This window comes from Benincasa hispida, chromosome 1 (assembly GCF_027475165.1).
Source record: "Benincasa hispida cultivar pf3 chromosome 1, pf3_genome.v1.1, whole genome shotgun sequence".
In the NCBI taxonomy this organism is placed as follows: Eukaryota; Viridiplantae; Streptophyta; class Magnoliopsida; order Cucurbitales; family Cucurbitaceae; genus Benincasa; species Benincasa hispida.
The window spans coordinates 8043640-8054505 of record NC_143478.1 but is presented as its reverse complement, the minus strand read 5'-3'; the positions used below and the strand labels follow the sequence as shown (position 1 = coordinate 8054505).

Sequence of the window (10866 nt, the reverse complement as noted above, 5' to 3'; positions counted from 1 at the left end):
AAAATTTAATCTGAATTTAAAATAATAAAAACAGAATAAAATAATGTAAAATCTAAAGATATATTTTAAATTAAAATCAAAATGGTGGTAAACAAATTAAAGATTGAAATTGTGAATATTTTTTAAAAGTGGTTAAATCAAATCAAAACATATAACTAATTTGAATTAATTAGGGGAGAAAACAAGGAAGAGATTGGTTTATTTTAAATAGTGGAGTTGTTATCAAAATCTAATTTGAATATTAAAATTAAATTCCAATTCCAAAGGAGGACATTATGGAATGATGCTTATTTTCTGTTTTGAAATTGATTCTGTTAGATTATAATATGATTAATTTGGTTATTAATCAGGCTCTCCCATTGTATTGTATTTATATCCAGATTATTAATCAAACTCTCCATTTACACTATATTTAATATTTTGGACATACGAACCAACTAAGGACAAATAAGATATTATCAAAATATCAGCTAAAATAATGACTAAATATGAAATATGTATAATTGAATCTAATAACATATACAAAACAATTTAAACCTTAAAAATATGGAAAAATATTCATTTAGTTTATCAAGAATATGTATAAAATAACGAAAAACAATTCAAACATTTGAAAAAAATTTAAAATTTGATTAGATAAATGAAATTGATAATAAATGGATATTTAAAATATAAATTTGATAGAAAAATCTTGATATTTAATTTGAGTGAAATTAATTTGAAAAGTGGTTAAACAGAGTTTAAATTAATCAGCATTGAAACATTAACTACTTGAGGAAAATCGGAAAGGACGATTGTTTTGAGTTTGAGGAAGATGGTTATTCTTAGTTTTTCCAATGAATCAATTAGAGGGAAAGTTGAGAACTAAGACATCAACAATTATCCTGTATACAGAATCTCATCATTGTTTATGATTCTATACCTACCATGTATTTATAGTTTCATCAATAACAAAAAGCTGCATGTCATGTGAGTTGCCATAAATTTTATTATTTTTCAGTTTTCCCATTTTTCAAAAACCAAACCCTAAATCTGCCATATGCTCCAATTCCCTTATACATATATATATATAATTATTTTTTTATAATAAGACAAGAAAAAGAGATACATTTTTTGTTCGTTTTGAGTATGATTTCTATTTGGTCCAAAATATTATATTTTAGTTTACAAGTTTTGAGAGTGATCTCAATTTAGTTCCTAAGTTTCAAAATGTTATAATTTTACCATTGAAATTAGTGTTTGGTTTCAATTTGATCCCTAAGATTTAAGATTACACTTTTAACCTCGATTTTTCACTAAGTATTCACTTTATGTCTTCCGTGTTAATGCCTGAGCTCCAAAATTGGCTTGGTTCCAAGATGTAGAATCCATAATTAATTTAAAAGAATTCAAAGGAAATACAATGTATTAAATTTCACTATTTTCATCACTATTAAAATTAAATTTAAAATTTCATTTCGTAATCATTTCAAGTTAATGGAAGTTAATGCCAAATACTAAAGGTGAGTATTAAGTAAAAAAAGTCGAGGTTAAAATTGTTAAGAAAAGTAAAAAATAATAATAATAAAAAACAATCTATCATTTGCTTTTTTAGAGTCTGCTTTGTTTACATACAACTTGTTTACCATGAAATTTGGTCCAGCAACATTGAATAATTTTTTTATTAAATGGAATATCATAATGTGATAAACACTACGAGATTGTTAGAAATTTTCTCTTTTATATGATTTTTATCTTTCCTAACCAACCAATTTGCATTCTCAACAAACTCTGAAAATTAAAAAAAAAAAAATCATTTTTTTACTTTTCAAAACTTGACTTGATTATTGAAAATACACGTAAAATGTTGGTAACAACACAAAAAAACCAGTGAATTAGGTTGGAAAAATTCCCCACGGGGCCTCGACCCAATCGGGACGGGGATGGGGAGGGTATCCCGCCCTATCCCCATCCCTGACCCCGTCCCGATAAGAGTTTTTAAATATATATATATATATATATATATAAGAGTTTTTAGATATTTAACCTTTTACATTTAGCCTAGTTTTTAATTTAACCCAACTAAAGTGTCAAAGTCCAAACCAAATAGAATTCTAGGAATTTTTTTTTAAAAAAAAAAGTCTCCGTGGGAAAACAAAAGGGAAAATGGGGAATGGGTCCGCGGGGATCTGTTTCCCCGAGGGGGAATCCTTGCCCCTGTCCCCGCCTTTAAATGGCAAGGACGGAGGCGGGGATGGGGGTAAAATCCTCCAACAGGGACGGAGACAGGGAACCTTAAGTATGTAGAATTTATTTGATTGGATCAAATCATGAAATCGATAACTGTTGTATTGAGCTACATAAATAATTAACCTTGTAGCAATTAATCTTAATTAGTATCATAGCACTATATATTGACTTTTAGCAATTAAAATAAACAAACAAAGCATATATATGTTACTAATACATAAATAATTTAGAAAGTGGAAAAGAAGTGTGAATTTGTTTAAGAAGAGGAGTTAGGGTTTGCATGAGGATGTGAGAAGGATGGTTGTGAATTCCCTCATAAGTAGTCACAACAATGCTTTTGTCTTTTGATAGCCTTTGAATTTGTTTCTTCACATTGCATGTGAGATATGTACACCTATAATAGCTCCTTCACCCACACAATAAAAAATAATAAAAATAATAATTTAGTCTATACACTTTCACTTACGATAATAGCTCAATTATTAAAATTAAATACTTAACAAAATTCGATCTCAAGTATATATAGTGATTGATTTTTAGTTTATAATGATCTCTATAACATATATAAATAGTCGATAGAGATCATTTTTCTTACAAATTTAAATAAGTAGACTAGAACATAACTTCACAATAAATTACAAAAACTAAATTGTTGTATATCAAATAAGTCTTTATTGATCTAATGAAAATATAAAGATAAATATTTGTTTTTCTTTGTTCAACAATGGGTATGAAAGGATTTGGCCCTTAAATGAATAGTCTTGGTCGACGAGATATATACTTTAATTAATTGAATAATATTGAGGGTAAGACAATCAAAAGTGTTTATATCATCTTAAAATTTATGAAATGACTTTTCAATAAATAACTACATCTTTTAGTATATGATGGAAATTATTAATTTATTTGGTTAAATTACAAGTTGTCAAATATATTATATTTCCAAAATTTAAAATTTATTGAAAAATATTTTCATATACTCTTTATTTTGATTTGTAATTTAGGTGTACTCAAAAAAGGTTATAACTATACTTTCATTAGCAAAAATTTTAGGAGTCAAAGGTGGCCGAACCTATCTGATTGTGCAGCCCACCCAACACTCGAGTCATTTCCCTTTTATTATGCTAAATTAAAAATAAAGAAACGAATGGTTTGTTTTTATAATTTTTCTAAAAATATGGATCAAATTTTCCATAAAATTAAGATATTGATATTTCATCACCATCTATTTTTTAAACCTTAGCTGTACCTAATCATTTTTCCTTTTATTATGCTAAATAAAAAATAAAAAATCAATTTTTTTTTTGGATATTTGGAAAGTCTCTAGTATTTAATAAATTTCAAAACTTTTAATTTTTGTGTTGAATATATTCTTAAAAATTTAAAAGGAAAAAAAATTGTAGAGATATGTTGTACGTAATGTCGAGAAGTACACTCTTCATAATATGTTGTACGTACGTAATGTAACCTTATTTATTATTATTTTTTAAAGAAACCTCAAAATATCATCAATATTTCAAAATTTTATACCTTGGATAGAGGCTGTGTTTGACAGATTTCTGTCCGTACTTCCGCCACCGATATCCATCGTCAAGAATATCTTCAGAACTTCTCGTCCGAAACTCAAACCTCCGGCGGCCGGCGGGCCTTCTCAACCGGCGGGCGCCATTCTTCCTCCGGTTTCCTTTCTCCTCGTCCCATCTAATTTCCGATGGGTCAGAAATTGTTGCCGCCGGCGTCATGTCTCCGGTGACCTGGCCAGAGAGAATCGTGATCCAGTCAATTTCTAGAGAGGTAGCATCAGGATCCGAACACGGCAGCGGCGGCGGCGGCGGGTATTGTAGTTGGTCATGTTCCTCCATTTCTTGGTGGGTTGTGAAAGAAGAAATGGTGATGTTTGAGACTTGGAGTTTATAAAGAAACAGAGAGAGATGTGGGAAGCCAACTATATTTCAACTACTTCGACTCCCATTTTAAACCATACTTTTTTTAAAAAAAAAATTATTTTGAATTATTTGATTCTTCTATTTTGAGCAGAGAAAATGTAAATTGCGAAAGAAATAGAGTTTTTTAGTTAAATTAAAACTAAAAGTTTAAACACATGAAATACGATATTTTAGAATATTGTTTTTTCAGTTCCTATATGCATTTAACATTAAAAAGTGTACTTTTAAGTACTTTGATTGTGCAATAATTAGGTTAAAGAGACTTAAACCAATTAAAAATTAAATGCGTTATCTTTTTAGTCTCTGAATTTAAAAAAATATACATGTTTGATCTCTAAGTCTTCATAACATAATTTTTTAGTCTCCAAACTTTTTATAATAGGTATCATTGGTCTCTAAACTTTTTAAATATATCCTTTTAATCTTTCAGTCTTTAAAATTAGGTTTTAAAGACCCCTACAGTTTGCATTAACATTTTTTTTAAAAAAATTAATTTAATCTCTCAGTCATAATTATATAAAATAATAAAAAGTTATTTTTAAGAACATTTAAAATTTTTCCCTTCCAAGAATATTTTAAACTTATCCAACTTTGAAAGTAAAATGGTACATTTTGAAAATTCAAGAATCTGATATATCTATTCTAAAATTCTCGAAGACTAAAAAATATATATTTTGAAAACTAAGGGACCAATCGCTTATATTCTTCGAAATTCGAAGACAAGAAAAAAAAAATCCTAGATTGAAATATCATTTTAGTGGATACTTTGAGTTTTGTTTCAATTTAGTTCATGTATCTTCAAATATCCAATTTTAGCATCTATACATTTTTACTTTTGTTGGCATTTTTTTTATAAATTACTTTCACATAGTGTATTTTTCTTGTGTGAAAATTATCATTATTATTTAATCTGAAATTAAATTTTGAAGAATTAAATTTAAGATTTTTCAAAAATTAAAATTGGACAAAGACTAATTAAACTGTGATGAAATTTATAATACAAGGACTAAAATGATATTTTTATTTAATTATATTATTCAAGGTTAAATTACCAACAAACCTGGTCAAAAAAGTAGGTCTTAAATTACAAATAACCTTAAGAAAAAGGTTATTTTCTGTTAACCACAATATTGCTAATAAAAATACTGTTGACCAACCATGCAAGGGAGTTAAACCACTTCACAGTATTTAACAATTAACATTGCAATTTGTTTCCTTGGCTAGATTCTTTATAATTTATAATTTAAGGCATACCAAATTATATATTCCATAAATGAAAAAGGATTTTATGGGAATTAATCTTAAATAATTTACTCAAAACATTTATTAATTGTTAGGATAAAATTTCATTTAGTTAACTAAGATATTTACTCCTTCCCTCCCCTTAACATCCCAGATTCAAAATCTCATCCACATTTATTACACTTTTTTTTAAAAGAAAAAAGTCTAAAAATTAGAAAAAAAAAGTTTTGAAGTGAATTTTGAATTCTTCTTCTACTCAAGTCCGACATAATGAATATGGTTAGTCATAGACCAACGTGAACATAACTCAATGTTTTAAATATCTGTTTCTTTTCTTTTTTTTTTTTCTCTCTCGAGGTTAGAGGTTCAAATACTCCGTTAATATCTTTATTTTCCCATATAATTTTCCCATATGATCATTGATACATAAGTAGACATAAATTAATTCTCTATTTTATTTGTTAATTTACTTTAAAAATGGGAAAAAAAAACTTATCTAGAAGAAAGGATTAACTAGTTTACAATCTCCTGATCTCATTCACTAACAACTAACAAGCTTATTGAGGAGAAAATTCGATAAACTCATTCCAATAATTATGAAGAAAAATAACAAAGATGGGAAAAACCTCAGAATAAAGGCTTCTTTCCATTTAACAATCCCATCAAGTGATCCAGAACTTGGGGCCCTGCATCACGCAGACCAGAATGCATAAATTCATTAGTAATCCACAATCTTATTCCTGCTATTTGGGAAGCTGTCTCCATGGTCAACTTGAAGTTCACAAACATATCCTCGTAATAGACCGCAGCTGCCACCGGAACCTGTGATCATAATCCAGAAAATATGTTATTTTTTTTACAACAGAAAGGCCTCAATGTAATCCTAATGCTCGTTGGGACTCATAACAAGTTGTTATGGTAAAATTGACATCAGTGTAAACAATATCTGAGAAACATAAACTCATTTTTTATCACTTGCAGATGTAGAAGCATCTGAACAGACTACCTTGTTATTCTTAAGAGCAGTAATGTCATATAGAGGAGGCCAGTCCTCCTTATCAGCCAAGATATGTGCTGCGTCTTTGAATGGTCTCAAGGCATGAATCTCGTCAAACATCCATGGGAAGATCATCTGCAGAAGCAATACAAATGGAGCATAATTCTTTTTTCGAGATTTGAACATTTGATGTTTTGGTCGAGAATATAATACTTCATTAACCCATGAATGAGTAGAAGTTCCAATGATGTCTTCATACTGCATTTCTCCAAAGTCAAAGCATAGCCTCATAACCTCAGATGGATGTTTATTCAATCACTATGATGAAAGTCTATTCTACAAATACTAAAAGACTCCCGATAGTTAATGAGTTTGCATTGCACCTACCTCTCCAGTGAAATACACGGGACTTCCTTCTTTTACAGCTTTATTTGCATCGAACTTGTTTTCCACTTCATTCTTTATTCTTTCAGCAGACCACCGAGATGAGGCGCCCTTTGGGGAAAAGGAAGTGGCAAAAAATTATCTCGATTGAAAGTTCTAGTTGACCAAAATATAATTCTAAAAGGAAAAAAAAAAAGAAGTCTACCTGGCAATATATTGATTCGTGCAAGAGAACATAGAGAGGATTTGAATCGAGTGAGAGCCAGTTATCAATCTGCGAATGTCTGACCGTTTAGAATCATTCAAGAAGTTATAGTCATATTTGACTATTAGAAATTGTAGAATACTAACAGCATTGAGGAAGAAAAAACTGATCCGTTTTGGTGCTCCAGTAACTAGTATAGGATCCCACACTCTCTCAAACCTGCCACAATATAGGGGGGAAAAGAGAGTAATTAGATTACAGAATCTTGAATAGCCAAAAGAATTTTCTTGAGTTGGCCATTCACTTGTCCAAAAGTTAGAAACCAGAAAGAAAAAACTAAGACGCCTTACAGATAGTGCATGCGCTCAAAACCTGTACTAGATCCCAAAGCAGAAAGACCAAGAGTTTGCAGTCCTTTAGGTGTCAAGAAACCACCAGAGGGAAGAAGAACCTATACAAAAACAAGGAAAAAGGGTTTTTTAAGGGAAGAAGATACCACCCGAGAGAATTTTCAATTTTAAGCATTTGGTTCTAGTTTTTAGCAATATGATGATACACGACAGGAACTATAGACAAACGCACTCACCCCGCCTCCATTCTCGGCCAAGTATTTCACAACTTCACAGACAATTTCAACATCTTGCGGATACCGCTTGTAGTACTTTTCATTTTGAATTATAACCTTTTCGAAGCATGCTCGATACACAGAATCTGCAGTGCATCCATTCCCAATTGGAGGGATTCCTCCAGTTATGAGAACTTGCTTTAATCCTTGTGGTGCAAAACTCAAATACGTAACTGCACAAAAACCACCATAGCTCTGCACAGGGAAAAACAGAATTTGCTTGAATTTGCAGTGATGCAATTACTACAGACAGCGAAAGCCAATAACTTGTATAAAGCAAAGCCACATTCAGAAATGCCAAAGCCAAAAAATCTGCTAAATGTTTCATGTAAATTCAACATGTTGATTCCAAAGACTGGAAGGGACGTCATCTGACAACGTAAGGATGAGTAGAGAGCACTAGGCTCAACATGTTGATTGCAAAATCTGAATCTATAAAAGAAAAAGTGAAGTAAATACTTGACCCAAAATGGTCCAAGGTGCGGCATCAGGAACAAGACGGGTCCTAATAAATTCGGCATCATTAACTATGTTGTCAGCTCGAAAATATTTCAAGTAGTTGGCTAAGTCCTCTGGACTTTGAAATTGCGACATGGACGATGGAGTCAAAGGAGTTGATAATCCTGTTCCTCGCTGCAATGATATATATATAGGTGGAATAAAAAATCAAGACAACAGTTGTTCATGTTTCAAATGCCTTCATTCAAAGTGGTCAACAAAACCATGCCTGATCCATCAATATAACACGAAATTCTTCACACGCTTTTTGTATCCATCCACTTGCTTCAGTTGGTCGGGCACACTCAAATCCAGGTCCACCTTGTAAGTACAAAAGGTATGGCATTGGTTGCTCCTCTTTCCCCACTGCAATGCAGATTCTGTATTTGTTAAGGATAAAAAGTACTAATATCATAATTGGTTTATGAAAATATAACTGCCGAAAAAGAAACAACGACCCATGTACATGTAAGAACTGAAAATAAATCAAAGTTAAAAAAGGGATGGACTGCTAATAAAGCAATCATAATCAGAAAACTTTCAATACTTGAAGGATTTGGTCAGAACATCATTGAATATTTGAGGAGTTCCTAAATCAATAGCTTCAGCAATACTCAACCTCTAGACAATGCAAGAATCAAGATGATAACTTTTGTTTTTACTAAGATGTCCACATATGCATTCTACAGCCCTTTCAGTGATTAATGGTTCATGAATTTGAACTCCTCATTTGGTTAAGACATATATCTTCAATCAAAATATCAAACATTCGAATCTCTGCCCCCATACGTTGGTTAAATTCAAAAAAGAGAAATTATTAATAGTAGAAAATTTTCCCATTTACCAAACACCATACAACCCATGGACCCCAATAGAAAGTTACAATTACTACATACGTAGAAAACGAGATATAAAATTTTCAATTTATTAATAATAATCTTTCCTACGAAAGTATCCTTTGTCTATGTAGCTCAAATAAGATGATCACATATAACAAAGAAAATTACATAATATATGAATCGAAACCACTCTCAATGAGAAAAGGGTGTCCTTTACGAAGTAATACAGCTCTCCGTTTCAACTTAATAATCATTTGTACAAAAGCATGATAGAAGAATTAGCATCAATGAATAACAGGTAATGAGACATAACTCAGCACCATAAGGAAACAAATTATGATAACAAAACAACAACCTTCCATTAGATTCAGATTAACTAATCTCATTGCTCTACCCTAATTCTAATCAACAACAATGACATCCATCTTAATTACTTCTCTGATACTATAACTTCACTTAATCAATCGACGAATAGAAAATAATCTGCAATTAGTCAACAACAGTCACCACTTGATTACTAGTTATAAGTTACGGAAAATGGGGCCTAATAATCGATTATATGAAAATGAATCGAAAGTAAAATCAAAGTCAAATTAAGATTCGATTTACCTGAAACAACTTCTCGGGCAAAAACGGAGATCTTAGGAAAAGAAACCTGATCTAGAGAGTAATTGAGAGGCACAGAGAAGTAATGGTCCCGGAGACGGAGCTCCGGCACGGAGTACCACGTGCCAGCCACGTGCACTGGCGGCGATTCTCCATTAAGGGGATTGGTTCCGGCCATAACTGTCGATAAACGGACCGATCTCCGGCAATGGGCGGCGGAGAGAAGATTCGGGAGTGGAATTAACGAAAGGAAGCGGCCGGGTAAACAGTGGAAATGAAGGAGTGGCTTAATCAAAAGTGGCGGCGCTGCCGTTCGAGCTGCGAACATTTTTGGACGGTGGGTGGAATAGATTAACTATGGTGGGGGGCGAAATATGGGAAAAAAATAACAATAAAAATTATAAGGACACGTGGCGTAAATCGGAGGCATTTGTTTCAAATTGGGCTTACGTGGAGGGTCGTTATTATGCATTCTTTTTTGTTGATTGATTAATTATATATTTTAATTCACGGTAAAAAGTGTTCAAGATCGACGGTTCAATTTTTTTTTTAAAAGGAAAGTATTATAAAGCAATTAATCAGAGTTCACAACACCAACCTCCTCAAAGATAGCGGAGGAGAACCAAGCCGGCAACACAAAAGAGTCCTCGAACGCATCTTTAGAGAGGGAAGGAAGGGGATTAACAAAACAAGTCCAGAAACAACCAAAAGACACCGTTGCACGAGCAAGATGGTGAGTCACCCCATTCTCTGATCTCAGACACCAAACGAAAAAGGAGACACAAGCGACCTCAGACAAGGAAAGGATCTCATCTATGAAACCACTAAAATAAGAAAGATCGGTATCCTCAAGATTAATAGCGTTAACAAGATCAGAGCAATCAGACTCCACAACTAAAAGGGGAGAAAGAAGACCTACTCTGGCCAACAACATCAAAGAGCCCTTTAATTGCAGCGAGGGCTTCTAAGTTTTTTATGCTCCACTACACCCCCACCCTTTCACATCCCGTGAGAATAAGAGAGCCCGAGGAGTCACGAATGATCCAACTGATCCCCCTCCCCCCCCAAAGCACCTGGTCGAACCAAGTCGCATTAGCATTAAACTTCCAAACGCCCTCCGAAGGCGGGGACCAAGAAACCTACCTCAACTGGCTCTCCAAACTGCAAGAAAAATCCATCGAACAAGCACCAACCTTGAACTCCTCAGCATGCACCTGACTTTGTGTAAAAGGGCATCACCATTAGGTGTAGAGTCGCTCGATTAATAAAGTTACGGTAGTTCCACACATCCCACA

General features: G+C 32.3%; 2 protein-coding genes across 2 annotated transcripts; both read right to left on the bottom strand.

Moving 5' to 3' along the window:
- Positions 1-2282: 2282 nt before the first annotated feature.
- WRKY43 (WRKY DNA-binding protein 43) lies at positions 2283-4111 on the bottom strand. The gene is made up of 2 exons (XM_090307546.1): positions 3760-4111; positions 2283-2635 (listed from the first exon to the last, which is right to left on the bottom strand). Exons 1-2 carry the CDS (start codon positions 4089-4091, stop codon positions 2440-2442), a joined length of 528 nt encoding a protein of 175 aa, XP_090163672.1. The 5' UTR covers positions 4092-4111; the 3' UTR covers positions 2283-2439.
- Positions 4112-5848: 1737 nt separating this feature from the next.
- Positions 5849-9940, bottom strand: LOC150038210 (alpha/beta-Hydrolases superfamily protein). Its single transcript, XM_090318006.1, has 10 exons — positions 9575-9940; positions 8356-8492; positions 8088-8261; positions 7590-7823; positions 7354-7454; positions 7150-7222; positions 7004-7072; positions 6802-6909; positions 6424-6549; positions 5849-6239 (listed from the first exon to the last, which is right to left on the bottom strand). Exons 1-10 carry the CDS (start codon positions 9897-9899, stop codon positions 6045-6047), a joined length of 1542 nt encoding a protein of 513 aa, XP_090174132.1. The 5' UTR covers positions 9900-9940; the 3' UTR covers positions 5849-6044.
- Between the last annotated feature and the right edge of the window lie 926 nt (positions 9941-10866).